The sequence below is a fragment of the Mastacembelus armatus genome, chromosome 3, assembly GCF_900324485.2.
Source record: "Mastacembelus armatus chromosome 3, fMasArm1.2, whole genome shotgun sequence".
In the NCBI taxonomy this organism is placed as follows: domain Eukaryota; kingdom Metazoa; phylum Chordata; class Actinopteri; order Synbranchiformes; family Mastacembelidae; genus Mastacembelus; species Mastacembelus armatus.
This window is the reverse complement of record NC_046635.1, coordinates 3,386,023-3,403,491: the sequence shown is the minus strand read 5'-3', so window position 1 is coordinate 3,403,491 and position 17,469 is coordinate 3,386,023. Positions and strand designations below refer to the sequence as shown.

At 39.8% G+C, this 17,469-nt stretch overlaps 2 protein-coding genes across 6 annotated transcripts in view; both read left to right on the top strand.

Moving 5' to 3' along the window:
- myo9aa (myosin IXAa) overlaps window positions 1–7,779 on the top strand; it is an 82,334-nt gene extending 74,555 nt beyond the window's left edge. For 4 of the 5 annotated variants that reach the window (XM_026320019.1, XM_026320022.1, XM_026320020.1 and 1 more), the window contains 16 exons: window positions 227–324; window positions 513–643; window positions 750–970; window positions 1,179–1,295; window positions 1,472–1,660; window positions 1,764–1,814; window positions 2,033–2,144; window positions 2,864–2,925; window positions 3,185–3,377; window positions 3,489–3,617; window positions 3,780–3,885; window positions 4,003–4,134; window positions 4,423–4,546; window positions 5,552–5,760; window positions 5,939–6,081; window positions 6,189–7,779. In XM_026320019.1, coding sequence (XP_026175804.1) covers window positions 227–324; window positions 513–643; window positions 750–970; window positions 1,179–1,295; window positions 1,472–1,660; window positions 1,764–1,814; window positions 2,033–2,144; window positions 2,864–2,925; window positions 3,185–3,377; window positions 3,489–3,617; window positions 3,780–3,885; window positions 4,003–4,134; window positions 4,423–4,546; window positions 5,552–5,760; window positions 5,939–6,081; window positions 6,189–6,682 — 2,511 coding nt within the window. In that variant the 3' untranslated portion in view covers window positions 6,683–7,779. The remainder of the gene's footprint in view (window positions 1–226; window positions 325–512; window positions 644–749; window positions 971–1,178; window positions 1,296–1,471; window positions 1,661–1,763; window positions 1,815–2,032; window positions 2,145–2,863; window positions 2,926–3,184; window positions 3,378–3,488; window positions 3,618–3,779; window positions 3,886–4,002; window positions 4,135–4,422; window positions 4,547–5,551; window positions 5,761–5,938; window positions 6,082–6,188) is intronic. The other variant, XR_003296423.1, reaches the window with a different exon arrangement.
- A 2,208-nt stretch (window positions 7,780–9,987) lies between these two features.
- On the top strand, window positions 9,988–17,469 carry scamp2l (secretory carrier membrane protein 2, like). The gene is made up of 9 exons (XM_026320494.1): window positions 9,988–10,148; window positions 10,873–10,950; window positions 11,194–11,280; window positions 11,588–11,714; window positions 11,821–11,949; window positions 12,433–12,592; window positions 13,765–13,866; window positions 15,212–15,329; window positions 15,737–17,469. The coding sequence occupies exons 1-9, from the start codon at window positions 10,092–10,094 to the stop codon at window positions 15,884–15,886; spliced, it is 1,008 nt and encodes a 335-aa protein (XP_026176279.1). The 5' UTR covers window positions 9,988–10,091; the 3' UTR covers window positions 15,887–17,469.

The window sequence follows — 17,469 nt, the reverse complement described above, 5'->3', positions numbered from 1 at the left end:
GAGAATTAATTTTTCTGTGGTATTATTTGTTACTATGAATACTTTCACCTTTTACAGTCCTTGGAATAATGTGCAATAAACAATAGTTGCAGCTCCAGTGATGTGATGCTGCCATCTACTGGCTGAGACTTGTCCCCAGATCATAAAATCCTAAATCAGATGGATTATGCATAACAGAGAGTGTCTCCAGGTCTTTAACGTGTTATCGTACCTGCTGTTGTTTCAGCCTGCAAGCTCTGAGGAGCAAAAGAAGATACACAAAGCCATGTCGTCTGGAGATTTGGTTAAAGTGGACTCGATGCGAAAGAACTCGCAAGATGGAAGGTTTGTACCTTAACTTAAAAATAAATAATAAAAAAATAATAAAGACAATTATTTTTCTTAATGTCTAGACCTTAATAATAGATATTGTTAAGGACAGAGTTGTCAAATTAAAGTTAAAGCTAGTTTACATTTGACTACACAACCAGTGGTCAAAGAATGTTTATAAATTCTGCTTTGATTTTGTACAGGGTTCGTGGTAAGATGCGTTTCTGGGGCAAGACCAAGTATGGGGATAAGAAGACATCCCGAGAAAAGCTGATCTGTGGGGGCGATTCTTTGGATGGAGACTATGGAGACACTGGGCCATTGCTCGGAGAAGGTGTGCTGTATATGCATTTTTAAGGAACTTTGATTTTAATAATTGAAAACTGCACAATGGAAGGTGCTGATATATACTTCTTAAATGCACTTCCTACAAATGGCAGGTCAGGAAAACATGTCGCCACCCTGCAGTCCCGACGTGACCTTGGATCGAGGGTTCAGAGACTTGAAGGAGAATAAGGAGCCATCTCCCAAGGTGAAGCGAAGGCGCAGTGTTAAAATTAGCAGTGTGGCTCTAGAACCTGTTCAGTGGCAGAACGACGCGCTGCAGATCCTCACCTGCATCAACGATTACAGGAGCATGAACGACTTTTTAATGAAGAAGGTACAACCAGAGATGCTCTAATTCCCTTGGTACATATGGATGAAGTATATATTTTCTTGGAAAATTTCTCAGGAGGAGTAATTCCAGTTGAACAGAGTACATTTCTGAACCTGACTGTTGAGTGATTATTTATGTGTTAACACTAAGAACTAATATTTTTAGAGGTTTGAGTTTGATTGATGTTAAAATGACTGGTGTCATGTTTCAGATCAGTGACTTGGACACAGAGGACAGTAAAAAAGACACCGTGGTGGACGTTGTGTTTAAAAAGGCATTGAAGGAATTCCGTCTAAACATCTTTAATTCTTATTCCACAGTGCTTGCGGTAAGTACCGTCAACAGTGTTTTCATTATTGTTTAATTCGTAATCAAATCAGTACTTTTGAGATGGTACCAGATGAGATAGCAGAACCTCATAGTTAGACTTTATACTGGACCACAATCTCCAGGTGAGATAGGAAGAGCACAATATTTATCTTGCACTGTTATTTTCCTCCCTAGATGGATGACGGTAAAAGTATCCGCTACAAAGACCTCTATGCTCTGTTTGAACACATCTTAGAGAAGACTATGCGGCAGGAACAGAGGGACTGGAGCGAGTCTCCTGTCAAAGTGTGGGTCAACACCTTTAAAGTTTTCCTGGATGAGTTCATGACTGAATATAAACCTCTGGAGAGCTCACTTAGCAAGGTAAAGACATGCAACAGCCTCCTGACTGTACAGTTATGAATTTTGAATGAGGTGTGAAATATTACACATATTTCATTCTTTTTTTTTTTTTTTTAAACTTCAGCCGGTATCTAAACCTGAGCGCAAAAAACGGAGGAAAAAGGACACTGACATCGTAAGTCTGCACATTCCCAATATGTACATGATCGTGATTATAACAGAAGAGTCCTCTGCATCTCTATTCACTCTTTAGAATAATGAGTAACATAAATACAGAAATGGCTGAAATAGGAAAAAAAGTGATTTGGTAAAAAGAGAAACATACAAATAAATGTGCATAACAAAACAACTGGATGAACTCCTCATGAGCCTGTGTTGTGCTGCTCTCTGCAGGTGGAGGAGCATAATGGGCACATTTTCAAGTCCACTCAATACAGCATCCCCACATACTGTGAATACTGCTCATCGCTCATCTGGATGATGGACCGTGCCTGTGTTTGCAAATGTGAGTGCACCTACAAAGCGGCGCACTGGGGATTCATATATTATTCCTGAAATAATTAATTGATCATTCAATTAACAGAAAATGAATTAACCTTTTTAATTACAAAAAAATTGGTTTCATTGTTTAAAAGGCTGCAGAAACTCACTACTGTCAACAAGTTTTAGTCTGTGAATGTCAACAAACAAGAGCTTGGTGGTGGAAAGTCCAAACAATTGAATGTCCCTTAAACCAATCCTGCCACACTCACTTCTTCAATATATCCAGTATTGCTTTGATGCAACAAACACCACTACAGTTAGATACACTATTAAATCTATTGTCTGTCAAATCTGCTCCACACAAAACCACCTTACTACAGACACATTCACTTGCATTTGTACACACACATTCACAGGCTGGGCTGTGTTCAGTCTGGCCTCAGAGTGCGGGCCCCACCCTCTGTTCCTCCCCAGGCCTAATCAGATTGTTTTCAACTGGACTCATGGGGTCTGCAGCTCTGTCAGCTCTGTCTCTCCAGAGATTTTTCCACAGTTTGTCCTTTATTCACACAGGACGTTTTCTTCATGCTAGCCAATGCTGCCTTAGTCCCTCAAGTGATATTTTTCTTGTTTTTTTTATTTTATTTTCATTTACCAATTTTCAATGAATAATGAGGAGGCATTGCCTTTCTGTGAATAATGGAAATGAGCTGTTTGATTTCACTGGCTGTGTTTATCCAGTGTGTCGATACGCCTGCCACAGAAAGTGCTGCCAGAAAACAACCACCAAATGCAGCAAGAAGGTGAGTCGGCCATATTGTGCATCCGTACAGTAATGTCCCATGACATCAATTGTCTTACTGAGGATTTATGTTACAGTAGCTACTCTCATCTAATATAGTGCCAGGGATAGTTTTTAAATAACAATACTGAAAATATATATTTGTGAAACCAATTTCTGTATGAATTTAAAATGCTGGTCTTTATTTCTGTGTAGATGTCTGCATGTGTTTACACAACATGCCTGTGTGTTTATCAGTGTGTTATGTTGTCTGTGAACAGTCTGATCCAGAGCTTTCCTCGAGACAGTTCGGAGTGGAGGTTTCTCGACTGACTAATGATGAAAGGACGGTACCCCTGGTAGTGGAGAAGCTCATCAACTACATTGAGATGCACGGCCTGTACACTGAAGGAATATACAGAAAGTCTGGCTCCACCAACAAAATTAAAGAACTCAAGCAGGGACTGGACACAGGTAGCCTTTGCGTGAGATTTGAATGGTGCTAGATCTTGTTTTAGAGCGGAGAAGCGTGCCTGGGTTATGTGATCACTAAGTGTTGGTTGTATTCACCTTATGACTATACAGATATGGACAGCATGAATCTGGATGACTACAACATCCATGTCATTGCTAGTGTTTTCAAGCAGTGGCTGAGAGACCTGCCTAATCCTCTGATGACATTTGAGCTGTATGAGGAGTTTATACGTGCCATGGGTAAGTGGTCAACACTGCAAATCCTTCTTCATTGGAAGTGATTGAAATGCATCACACCAGAGAGACTGTCCACAAAGACAAGTGATTATTGTGAACAGCAGAAGATATATTTGTTTGGCTCAGCAGTAAGTGGTGATTTATCTTGTGGGAATGCCTCTCCAGGTTTGCAGGATAAAAAGGAAATGATCAGAGGGGTGTATTCAGTTATCGACCAGCTTAGCAGGACTCAACTAAACACTCTGGAACGGCTCATATTTCATCTTGTCAGGTAATAAAAATAAATAAATAAAAAATCCATACTTAGTATAATCATAGAGGAGGATTACAACATGAAACTGCTTTATTTTTTCCTCAGACTGTTCTAATACTGAATTCATGCTTGTAGGATTGCCTTGCAAGAGGAGACAAACCGTATGTCAGCTAATGCTTTGGCTATAGTTTTTGCTCCCTGTATCCTGCGCTGCCCTGACACCACTGATCCACTGCAGAGTGTCCAGGACATCAGCAAGACGACTGCGTAAGACGATTCTCTGCCTGTGCCTAAAGCAGCAGTTCATAAAGTGTAGTGTACCCTGCAAAGGGGGAACAGAGGTTAAGACCAAAGTCAGCTCAACTTAGAGCTTGACAGAAAGAATTTTAGAAATAATGTGATAAAAGAAAATTCAAGCGCACATTCAGTACTGTACTAGATACATGTAACTGTGGTTGGGCTTGTTTTTTCATTAACTTAATATGCACTCATCATTTTGCTGTGACATTGAGTATTTCCAGTCATTTTGAAGTGTCTGTTGCCATCCCTTCATAGGTGTGTGGAACTTATCATTTGTGAACAGATGAATAAGTACAAAGTACGACTAAAGGATATCAGTACCCTGGAGTTTGCTGAAAATAAGGCCAAGTGCAGACTGACTTTCATTCGACGGTCTATGGTAAGGTCAAATTTGACTAAAATGACTAAACCCACTGTTTTCAGATCGATATATTTTCACTGACTCATTGCCAAATCTACCTCACTGAACCATCCTAAAAACTCCATCCCACATTTCTTCCTTTCTAAGCAATGACTCTCCTCTCCAGATCATTTTCCCTAACCTGTCTTTTCCTTTACCCAGAGACCTGTACTAATAGCTGTTAGGTTTATGAGCATAACACGCACTATGGTATGTATACACACATCACGGATTACATCTCCAAACTGTTATCCACTGGTGATGTTGTGGTACTGGCCACTGTACATTTCATCTCTTCAAATATTAACATCTCCATCACTAAAGCATGAGTCGCTGCTTTACTATCTTTGCTTCTCCTTATGTTCATTTTTTTTTTGTCTGGTTTGCCTTTTGTCACTGGAATTTTGTAGATGTCTTTTGTGGATGAAGAACATAATTGTGTCATGTGCAGAATGAACATACGTGAACTGTCTTTTGTCATGACCTAGGAAATTATCACAGTCTACGGATGAATTGTGGACAGAAATCCGAACTAACTTCTTTTGCCACGTCATTGTACAGTTCCCTAATAAACATGACACAGCAGTGATATTACTGCTAGCTTCACGTGTAAGAACTGATATTCTCAGCTAGATGAAGCTGTACTGTTCTGAGACAGATACTAGACTACAGTGTTGAAATTCATACGATCTTTTTGAACTTAGCATCACTGATTCTGCTCTTCATGTTTTTTTCGTTGTTTTTGCTCTAAGCAGTCAAATGCAGCTAAAAAGGTAATGTCTGTATATGACTGTGGAGTATATATCTCTGGGATTGATCCGTCTTTGCATTACTGTCCTGTTTTTAAACCTGCCTGGTCATTTCTTGTGGTCCAGTCACTGCATGTGTGAGTTTTGTGCAGGTCAGCTGTTTTTTATTTATGGAACAATAATGTAGTATTCACATCGGTGAGAATAAAATATCTGCTCTTGATTTGTTCCTTAGGGAAAAGGCCCAGTACAGCGACTGACCTACCACATGCCCTCTCCTCCAGTCAGTCCTCAGCCGCCACCTTTAGCTAGTGCTGTGATGGAAGAGAGTGGTGGTGAAGATGGAGCAGACTCGTTTACTGAAATCTCAGAGCATCAGCAGACAGCCATGCAACAGGAGGAGAAAGAGCTGACGGAGCAAATTGAAAGCCTGCAGAAAGAGAAGTAAACTCCAATACTCCACTTAAATTATGAATTAAATTAAAAATGTTGCATAATCTGTAACTTATGCCATACAGCAGCATATCTAAACAATGACCATGTTTGTGTGTTTTTAATTGTTGGCTGTCTTATGTTATGTGCTTATCTTATTTTTTAATCTGGATCATGTTTTGCTCTGCAGAGAGGAGTTGACATTTGAAATGCTGACTTTGGAGCCACGAGCATCAGATGATGAGACCCTGGAGTCCGAGGCCTCTATCGGTACAGCTGACAGCTCTGAAAACCTCAATATGGAGTCTGAGGGAACCATTTCTGACTTCTCTGGTATGAATAATATACAGGAAAACATAATTCACTTTTCAGCTTGAAAGAAAAGTGAAAACAAAAGATGTAAAAAGAAAAATAAAACTTGTCTTTTCCTTTCATTCCAGAAAGTGGTCCAGTGCTGACATCCCCCTGGCCTCAGAAATGTGACAGGAAGAGCCCCAGACGCCGGCCTCTCCACAGGCAGCCTGACTCTCTTGACTCTGTAGATTCTTTCTCCAGTATTTCCTCTTACTCTTCTTCATCACACTTCCAGCCTTTGTCCTCTTCCTCCTCTGCCACCACCCGGCGCTTTCGTTTTCACACCAAATCTTCCTCCTTAGGCTCAAGTTCAGCCCAGACACAGGTTTTGAATACATCTCAAGCCTCCGGATCCCACAGCATAGACATCAGGCCTTCAGGAGACCAGGAAGGCGTGTGTGATGAAAGGCCCCAGTTTACCAGCCGAGGCACCTTTAATCCAGAGAAGGGCAAAAACAAACTTAGGGGGGCCAAGCATTCAACCCTGAAGCACTCCGGAGAAGGTGGCAGCCACAGCAGAGAACCTCCAGACATACCACAGCAGCTAGTATTGTATGGCAGTAATGAATTCATGGTATGAAGGACACTGGGACACCAAAGCTGTCTCACAGTCAAACTCCCTGGCAGGCATATACGTGTACAGTGAGGTAATGAAGTGGCGACTGATCTCCACTTCTCAGGGCACTCTTGCTCTGCCTTTCTTTGTTGAATTCTGCAAAACAAGTTTTCTCTTGTGCTGTGTACAGTGTTTCCACCTGCAGAGGGGGTGGTGTTTGGCAGAGAGACAGGAATCCGTGGAAGGGCTGTTCTTCTGTGGACTAAACTGCCAGCCATGCTCTCAGAGTGCCTTGGCAGTTCTTTACTCAGCAGCAAGAGGCAGAAGGACAAAGAAAAGGGAATGTTGGAATTTGCGAGAGACCACTCAGCACTAGGAATGTTATGGAGCTGGAAATCTGAAGCAGTGTACTACAGAAAATGAGTAGAAAACGGGCAACTTAATGCGTCACGGATGTAATATTGAACTTAAAGCTCACATTAATTAGCTGCTTTATGAATTACAGTGAGTCTAAGCAGTGGTTGCTCTTACTACAAATTATTTTTCCTTTTATTTAATAAATTTTAATGTTACAGAAATTCTTTATAGCCTATAATATACAGCTATAAATACTGTACAAAGCCAGGACACCAGCCTCTGCTGGGTAGTTGAAGTCAAGTATTTATCTTTTTTTTTTTTTTTTTTTTTTTTCAATATCAGACAGAGATGTACGGATTTGGGTGGTGAATGATTTGTGTGTGTGTATGTGCATGGATTATGCACTAATGTATGATTGTCTGTATGTGAGAAAGAGAAAACCACTTCATGTGTTTTAAGTTTGTGCTGCTTTTTCCCCCTTGAAAGGGAAATACCACCATCAAAGGGACCAAGTCAACTGGTGTGTATTCCAGCCAAGGGGATCCCATCTCTGTACCGAATGTCAAATGTGTGTATAAAATCCCTGCATTTATAGCTTAACAGCCATACAACGATTATAATGTACAGACAGTTCATATGTACAGTATAATGGACAAATGCCATTCTGTTCTTAAAATCTATTGTTACACCCACTTCCAAACCAATCCTCACCTCTTATCTCTGAAGTGTTTGCTCAATAGCGACCAAGCAAAGACATAAAATCATCATGTCTTCTGTCATTATTATTGAGGATGTTTATTTTTGTCATTTAACTGTGTTTTTTCCATTCGGTTTTTCAGCCCTATGTTAAAATACAAACCTCACTCACTGGTGTTTACACGGCAGATATTTTGAGTCAAAGTAGGAAAAACAAAGCACTGTTCGATTCAGGTGTCCCAACCATTTTCTGTCTGTTTGTAGCCATGGCATGCACAATAATAGGACCCTGAAACTGAAGATGTGAAATAGAATTTATCCATATTTAATTTTATTAATTAGTTGCAGCTAGGCTTTTTTAAATGTGACATATCGAAATTTCTTCCATGGCAAAGACCCACAAAAAGACTGAATTAATCAAAGCAGTAGTAATAGAGAAGAATCTTCCATTATTATTGTTTCATTACACCGATCAATGGTTAATGATTAATCATGTACTGTGTCATTGCAAAACTACAACTAGCAAAAAAGTAATTGGGTGTACTGCGGGAGGGAGAGGTCTTTTTGACTTCAATGTCAAATTGAGACTGTATAACTTTGAAAGAAGAAATGTCACATTTTATGATCTACACCACCTTTGCTTGATTTAGGACTTTACACAAAATAGTTTTGCTGCTATTACAGTGTTTCTTGGTCTGATGTGATCATTAACTGATGATGGCTAATGTTAAAATATTAGACAAATATGTTTGGGTAGTGGTCGAAGGCCGGTGCCTTGGCGGCCATATCCTCTGATATATAAATATATATATCTAACAGTTTACAACATGCAGAGACAGTCAGTAGTGACGTCTTACTGCATTACATGATTGATAAGTGCCAGGATGCCTGTTCTTGCTTACAGTTCAGGCTTCTTTCTCTTGGACAGAAATATAATGCACTGTATTTACTTGTCAAGCAGGACTGCTTCTGTCCTAGAAAAACAACTGACTGTTGTCAGGGGGTAATGACTTTTACAGAGATGACTCTCCGTTTTTCTTTCTGGTAAAAAGAGAAATTGGATTTGGAATTAGTATTAACTTGCTTCTGCTACTTCTGGGGAGGCATACAATTTGAAATTTCATAGTTTTTGAGTTACTTAATCTCAATTTAAACTTGGTAGTTAATCTATAAGCCTGTAATTTCGACAGAATGTACCAGCATTTTAAAAGACCAGAAATAAGTTTTATAAAAAGCAGTGATGGAAAGTAAATATTTACTCAGGTAGGCCAACTGCACTGAAGTAGACATTTGAACTTTAGTAACCTTTTACATACAAAACATATAAAAATCTTATAAAATGTGATGCACTGTTATAAATTAAAATTAAAACTGTTTATAAAATTGGAGCTCAACAACTAGTTAGTTAATGGATTGCTCCATCCCCAGAAAAAATAGTCTTTAAATAACCGATTAATTAAATAGCACAAGTTTTATGGTTCCCACTTTACAAATGTGAGGATTTGCTGTGCTTCCTTTTAATAAACTGAATTATTTTTCTCATGATTTTGAGTTTGGAACATAGGTTAATACAGTAGATTTACAAACCAATCAACTGATGATGGTAGGAAGTACTCTGCAGATTGTTTCATAATTAAAATCATTAGTTGCAGTAGTTTAAAATTAACTGCGCATGAACTACAACAGAAAAATGTTTATCCTGTACATTAATTCATATTAACGGACCATTTTGGATTGAGTAACTTTTTATGTGCATATCCTGATTATTCATGCATACTTTGAAGTATATGCAGAAAGGGGTCGACTGGCTGGAACCAAACCCACTGGGTGAGAGGTGTAGTACATCCAGGGCCTGCACAGATCACCAGCCTGTCACAGGGCTGACACCTAACAAAACATACACACCTGAGGGCAATTAACCTGAACCCAAACTGCATGTCTTGGGCTATGGAAGGAATCCGGAGAAAATCCACGCAGACACGGGGAGATCATGTAAACTCCACACAGAAAGGCCCCAGGTTCAAACAGGACTCGAACCCACAACCTTTTTGTGGCGAGGAAACAGCGATAAACGCCATTGTAGTTTTTAAAAAAAGGTCTATTACCTCCACCGCTGAACGAGGAGCCCATTAGACTGAAGTGTGTGCGTCAGGAGAACTGAATTTGAAAGCAGCTGACCTTATTTCTAAAAATAAATAATCGGCAAATTGATTAGAAAAGTCTGCGGACTGCCTCCCGTGACTCGGCCCACCTATCAAACGACGCATGCGCAGAGGCCCGCTGTCACAGTGAGCCGCACCGTCGGGACAGGGGCAGCGGACACCGGAGACACCGGAGCTGTCGTCTTGTTTATTTCACACCAGATCAACTTTTCTTTACGATGTCGGGCTTCGATAGCAACCCCTTCGCTGACCCGGTGGACGTAAACCCCTTCCAGGTGAGCGGCTTGTTTTGTTTTCCTCGTCACGAACCGACATTTCAGACGAGTAACCTGAAAATGCTGCAACAAAAACCTGTTTGGTTGGTTGCTGGGTTTGGCCTCAACATTTCCTGACTCAAGAATCATTTCTGTTATGAAGTATGACAGGTTGAAGCCTTAGTATAGACTATTCATAAAGGTTACCTGTTTAAAAATGTGTTTACGCAGTACGTGAGCTGCTGTCTCACCTGTGCAGGTAGGCAGACTTAGGAACAGGTGCCATCAACTGAGACTCGTTCTCCCGGCGCCATTGATAGGAAGCAAGAGGTGGATTTTGGCAACCACATCCTAAAGGAGCAGTACAGGATTCAGTGGCGCACTTTGTAGGATTGATATTGCGTCTTCTTGTTGTTTTATTGTAATTAGTGTAACGTGAACATCTCAGTGTCGTCAGCGCTAACAGCTCTAGGAAATAATGGCTCGTGACATATCTGCTTAAAGAAAAAGGGACATTCTGTTTGCTCAAACCTTAGAAGTTGTTTGAACTGAGTCAAATCCCAAGAATTGATTAATAATTGATGTGGTGTGAGACAGTCCAGCATTCAAGTCCTCATCCTGTACTGACTGGGCTGCTCTGGGTCACCGCTCACTTCATACCCAGCACCAACTTAAAAACAACAATAGGTTATGATTTCTCAGCAATATGTCGTAACGTCACATTATGTTTTATCGCTTTTTCAAGGATGCCTCAGTCACACAAGCTACCAGCAGAGGCACTGATAACGTTAATGACTTCAACCCATTCTCTGCCACTGAAAAGGTTTGCTACTATGTTTGTTATCACACAAAAGTGCACTACAATGATCAGGCTGTGTGTTTTGTGTTTCTCAGTGGTTTTCTTCTGTCTTTTCCTGCTGGCTTTGTCTCTTTGTGGTCATCTTGTGTCCCTTCAGTCACTTTGCGTTGTGTCATATTGTCATTCAGATCTGCCTGTGATAAGTGTGAGGGCGTGGATTTAAGCTAAGAGGTCTGTTTGTTACTCAAAAAGAAATGTGTTTCACAGGGAAACCAATCTGACACGACAATCCCAGTATCAGCTGCCTCCTCTCAGCCTGCGATATTACAGACCTCTGTGGAGCAGAGCGCAAAAGTGAGTCGGACACAAACGTTTCCAACTAGCAAATAATAATCCAGCTTTTGTGCAGTCATATATCAGTCTTTTTGTTGTTGTTTTCTTTGTTTCTGTTAAACCAGCATGATTAACCAGCCATAGCAGGGAGTCAGCGTTTAGTGTGTACTTAAAAAGAAAATCTGGATTAAATTTGGCTTTAGAGGTTGTTAGTTGTTAAATTTTGCATCTCAGGGTTACTGGGAGAGAAAGCTGTGGCAGGTAGCTGTAGTGATGCAATAACAATATTGAACACTGTTAAAAATGCAGCTCTTCCATCACCCATCAGGCAACTGCAGCTGCTGCCCAGGCTAACCTGATCAAACAGCAGGAGGAGCTGGAGAGGAAAGCAGCCGAGCTGGAGAGAAAGGAGCAGGAGCTGCAGAACAGGGCTGCGAGCAGACCACACTCTGGAGGTGGGTAACTCTGAAGTAGTCGCATGAGAAATAGGTGGGATGCGTGAACTTTGTGAACTGATGTGCAACTCGTAATGCTAAACCAACGGGTAAATGTTTTTTTTAGCTAAAGAGAACAACTGGCCACCTCTTCCCACCTTCTTCCCTGTGAAACCGTGTTTCTATCAGGACTTTGAGGAGGAAATCCCTGAGGACTACCGGAGGATCTGCAAGAGAATGTATTACCTCTGGATGTGTACGTACCCCTAGAGTACATGCAGCGTTTCTTCATTACCTCCTCAAACAAATTGTGTTGTTTTTGAATATAATAGGATCTTTGAAGTCTGAGTGTTTTGTAAGTAAATGTCTTTGTCACACTGAGCTAGTTTGTTAATTTTGTTACTATGTGATGACATTTTTAACACCTGAGGATAAAGTTTCTTACAATATGCATTGGAACTTTTTGTGGGACGTACATTGATTCAGTTACATGTTTTAAAATCCAGCAGAGTGCAGTCAACCCAACCACCAGAGCCAAACCCTTATACCCAACAAGCAACAGACACATCATTAATATCCATAACCATAACACCGATTCACACAGCTGTTACAAGGACACCAAAGATTGTTCTCTAGAAAGAAATCGGGGTGGTGCATCTGTCACTGGGTTGATGTCTTTGAGGATTTTTGCCAATCCACCATCCTCAGTCCAAGTCACTGGTTCGCTGTGTCTCCTCAGTCCACAGTGCCACTCTGTTCCTCAACGTGCTGGCGTGCCTGGCTTATTTCACTGCCGACTCTCAGTATGGTGTTGACTTCGGCCTGTCCATCCTCTGGTTCGTCCTCTTCACCCCTGTGTCCTTCATCTGCTGGTATAGGCCTGTCTACAAGGCGTTCAGGTATGATTTTTCTAGCCTCATGGTGAAAGTTAAATAATCAGTGATTTGCATTTAATGTTACAGATATCACTGTAGAGAAAAGGACACATGGAAATGAACTACTAGCAGTGTAGTCTTACTTTACAGCTCATCCCCTAATTCAGTCAGGGGTGTAGAGGAAGTATATGGGGAGTTATTCTGTACACAATAGTGTCTAAAATGTTTTAATGCTAAGGTCAAATAACAGTTCAGTGTTTTCATTCTGGGAAAGTGTTTTCCCTAAGACTTTTCTTGGCAAAGGAAAGGCATGTGAAAAAGTGTTCACTGGATTCAGTATTATTTTGAACAATTTGAGTAACCACTGAAGAATAGTTTTCTGCCAGACTGTGTGTACCCAGGCCTTTCATTTAGGGCGCAGTAAATGCTGTTTGAATTAATGTCTTGTTTTTTGTTTGTTTTTTCAGTAACAGATCCATAGCTCTTTTAGGCTTGTCATAACCTCATTCCTTTCAGATCCTGACACTCTCTCCATCATTTGAAAGCAGCACCTGTGTTGACATGGGTCTTTGACATCATAGTCCTTCTTTTTCAGTCCTCACTGCAGTTGTTTAGCTCTGTGTGCTGTAACTGAAAGTAGAAGAATTGGTATTTCTTCAGTCGTCTCTCCCTCTTCGCTGTGCAGGGACATGGTGTATTTCTGAACTCTAGGTTTACAAACCCTTTCACTCCCACCTTTGCAGTGCATGACCAAGAGTCCTCCTTAGACCCTGTTTCCCTTATTCAGAGCCAGGACTGTATACAAATGCACAGTGTATTCTTATTGTTGAAGAACATGAGGCAGTTTAATTTAATAAAATGTGTAATGAATTAAAAGTCATGGAGGAGGAAGGTGACAACCATAATACATTTAGCCTTCAGATACTATAAATCAGGGGCATCCAACACATGTCCTGCTTGTTTTCCAACTTGCCGATTCATTTTGTCCACCCCCCATCACCCTCAGCTTCTGATTGGCTGAACACACCAGAGCCAGGTGTCAGCAGTTGCATAGTTGCAAAACAAGGACAGTGGCTCTTGAGGACCAGAGTTGGACACCCCTGCTATAAATGGTTCCTACTGTGCCTTTTATTCTAACATCAGTACTAAAGAACACAAATGATATATAATCTCTGTTGTTTGTTTTTTCTCCCCAGGTCTGACAGCTCCTTCAGCTTCTTTTTCTTCTTCTTTGTCTTTTTCTTCCAAGTGGCAGTGTACATTATCCAAACTGTGGGGATCCCCAGATGGGGTAACAGGTCAGTGGAAACCTTTGTAACTAAATAATAACCTGTATGTGGGGCGAAAGTCTGAAGGTGTGGTCTATTTGCATGAGGCAGGGAAGCTAACAATGGCCTGTTCACAAGAGAAAAGTATTTTGTGAACAAAGTTTAAAGGAGCTCCTCTCTGGCTGAGGGAATTGTCAGTCTTATCTTTGAGAATCTGACACTAAGATTTTTAGCACCAAAAGTAGGTCCTAAGTCAACAAGAAGCTGGACAGTCCAGAGGACCTCCTCGGCCACTAAGATGGGTGTCAAGGTGCTGTTGGTAATATGCATCATTTTGTAAAACTAGAATAATTATGAACTTTAGAAACCAAAATGTGACGGTGTATTAATCCAATAGCACAATTCTACTTAAACACCAGTATAATATGCGTTAGGGTGCTGATATTCTCAGCCTCTGCTGTGTGACAGAAGTAAAGTGCTTGGTTGACAGTAAATGCACATTACATCATAACTGCCAGTAAAGACCTAAATACAGGCAATTAAATGGTTTTGCTGAATTAGCTGATTAACTCGTATGTAGAGTTGTTATGTCAAAGTCTGATTTGTTCTGTTGGCTGATGGTAAATGACATGCTGATGGTATTCAGTGCCAGATACAATAGGTATAGGTTAGTTGATTTGGTTTCATGTATTAAGTTTATGTCAAAATAAATTTATGGAATCTAGTGGTCTCATGTATTGATGAGTATTTGGTCACATGACCTTTTCATCGTCCTCTCTTAGGTTAGGGGTTCTCTGTGTTTTTTTTTTTTTTTTTTTTTTTTTATTCAGAGTTGCACTGCAGCTTTTTGAATCACGCTTAATTACAAACCTTTAGTGCCATATAGGAATGTGCCTAATGGCGGGATGTTTTTTATTGACATTAGTAAGAATTACCCTGTGCACTCTGCTTTGGGTAGATTAAAAGTAAATTGTGGGCTAGCATGGGCTAGTGTGGTTCTTCATTTACACCTATGTGTTTGTGTGTGCCCTCTATCTCCTCTCTTGCATCTCTTTGACAGATTCTGGCTGCCCTAACTTATCTGGGTTGGTGCTTTGTAAGTGTGTGGTACTTTTCTCTTTGGGTTTCTTTTCTGTTCCATATATTGGCTTTCCTGTTTTCCACCATTCTTTTTTTAATTTTCTAATTTTTCCATTTGTTACTGGGCCATGTTAGGGTTTTGGCCTAATTTCTCTTTATATCAATACGTTTCATGCTATTTTTAATGTAAAAAAAAAAAGTTTACCTTGTATGGTGCATACTGACTGCAAAAAAAAAAAAAAAAAAAAAAGGTGACATAAAACATGTTTTGTATGTCTCTCTCTGCTTTTACCAGTGGATGGATTGCATCAATCAGCATGATCAGAAGTAACATGGCTGTGGCCGTGGTTATGATGGTGGTGGCCGGCTTTTTCACTGTAAATGCCATCCTGGCTGTCATCCTACTGAAAATGGTATGCTGATGACAAAATAAAACATAGTTACTGGTAATTAACTACAATCAGTCAAGTTTGATATACCATGTACTCCTGGTTAGTTATGTAGGTAAACTTTTGCTATTTAGAGTAAACTGCAGTGTATCATACATATTGTATGTTTTCAGTAAAGTTAATTATGGCAGTGCCTTATAATTAATGGAACTTAATTACCAAAATACAAAGCCATACATGGTGCAGCATATAAATATAGATTTTCTGTGACTTTCTAATGTTTGTCCTGAGAATACTGAACTTCTGACTACTCTTGGCAGACAATTATTACACATTTATTAGAGTTTATGGGACTTGTCTGAAATTTTTTTGTGTTTTGATTTATTACTGTGACACTGCCCTAATCTGTGTCCCTTTACACATTTACCCAGGTCCACTCTAAATACAGAAGGACAGGTGCCAGCTTTACCAAAGCCCAGGAGGAGTTCTCCCAAGGAGTCCTGACCAACCGAAGCTTCCAGACTGCTGCAGCCAGTGCTGCTACCTCTGCCGCCCAGGGAGCCTTCAGCAGGGGAAATTAGACCATTTACCACAATAGCCAGGTCCCAGTAATCTACATTGGGTTTAGGGGAAGTGGGTTTGTTTAGTTAATGAAATGGGCCAGAAAAAACTTATGATAAAGGAAAATGAAGTGAGCGGTCTCCATTTTCCACTTTTAAAGAAAGAAGACAAGCTACTGGTCTTATACTGTACAAGCATGTAAGGATTTGCACATCTTTTTACTCTCTTTTACGCTCTACCATCCCTGTCAGCATAGAGTATGTTCAAAATACATGCTACTAAAACTTCAATTTTTTTTCTGAAAAATGTAGGGAATTAAAAACTGAAGTTGAATTAAACTACGTAAAAACAAAAAAACAAGCAGTCATGTTATGACAAAAATCGGCATGCTTATGGCAGCACGTCATCTTAGCTTGAACTGGAAAACTTTTAAAATAGAAGGACAAAGACATGAATGGGGAAAATATCTGCAACACTATACCTAAGGCTGGGGTTTAGTGAAAAAAATACATTTATGTAAATCGTATTACTGTTTAAAGATTGTTGGGATTTTTCTAATCTCACTATTCATGTAGAAGTACATGTGGTCTGAGAAGTAAACAGACAGCATGCAGACTTTGGGTTACAGAAAAGGCATACTTGACATAAGAATGTTTTACCATTAGTAACTGATGGGTCCAAAAAAATGTATGTATAGCTATTTTTCTCATTGCAGCATTATATAAAGCCTTACAAGGTAACCAGTCTATTTATTTGCCTTATTTTTAATACACACACTAAGTTCATATCATGTTTAGTACCTTCCTCTTAGGCAATCAGACTGGATGCCCTGTAAAGTGATACACATCCTTTTGGATGGTAAACTGCTAATGAACACAGTTGCTATTTGATATTTTCTGACTTCAGTTTTCATGTGTATAGGACTATATACAATAAGCTGATGATTAATGAAGGTGATGGGATGAAGGGTTTTCTTTCTATGGTTTTGATCATCTTACTGATTTACATGAAGTGAGACAAAAATGTCTTCGGAGTGTAGGTTACAACATAGTTGAACTGGGATGTGACATTTTTATTCTTGTTAAGTGGTGAGGAGTATCATTAGCTTTTCTGTCAGTGTGGAATCTTGCTACAGTTAAAGTGAAAGGTGGTTCAGATTGAATTAATGTAAAGTTACTGACAAAGGATAGAATTGTGATGTATTTGCTAAAAACGAGTGCATTAATGAGCAGAAAGAACACATTTATCTGTCACTGTCAATGATCTATTCTTTTGACTTTGTACCCATATTCATGTTACAGAATAGACAGTTTGCATTTTGTAGCTGCAGCTATGTAGTTTAGATGTAACCTCAGGGCCTTTACACAGATGACTACTCGTTTTTGTGTGGGGATTGGAGCACAAGGCTGCTGGATATTAGCATTTTGTCTTTATAGAGAAATTTGTTTTATGGTAATGTTTCCTCTTGATAATCAGTGTTTGTAGTAAACTGTGTTGTATATAATGGTTACTTATTTAAACATATTTACTGGGGAGCATTTGTTGGAAATTGGTTCTCAGTCTTAACATTCAATAAATTGTATTTTCTCTTTTGAAAATTGCA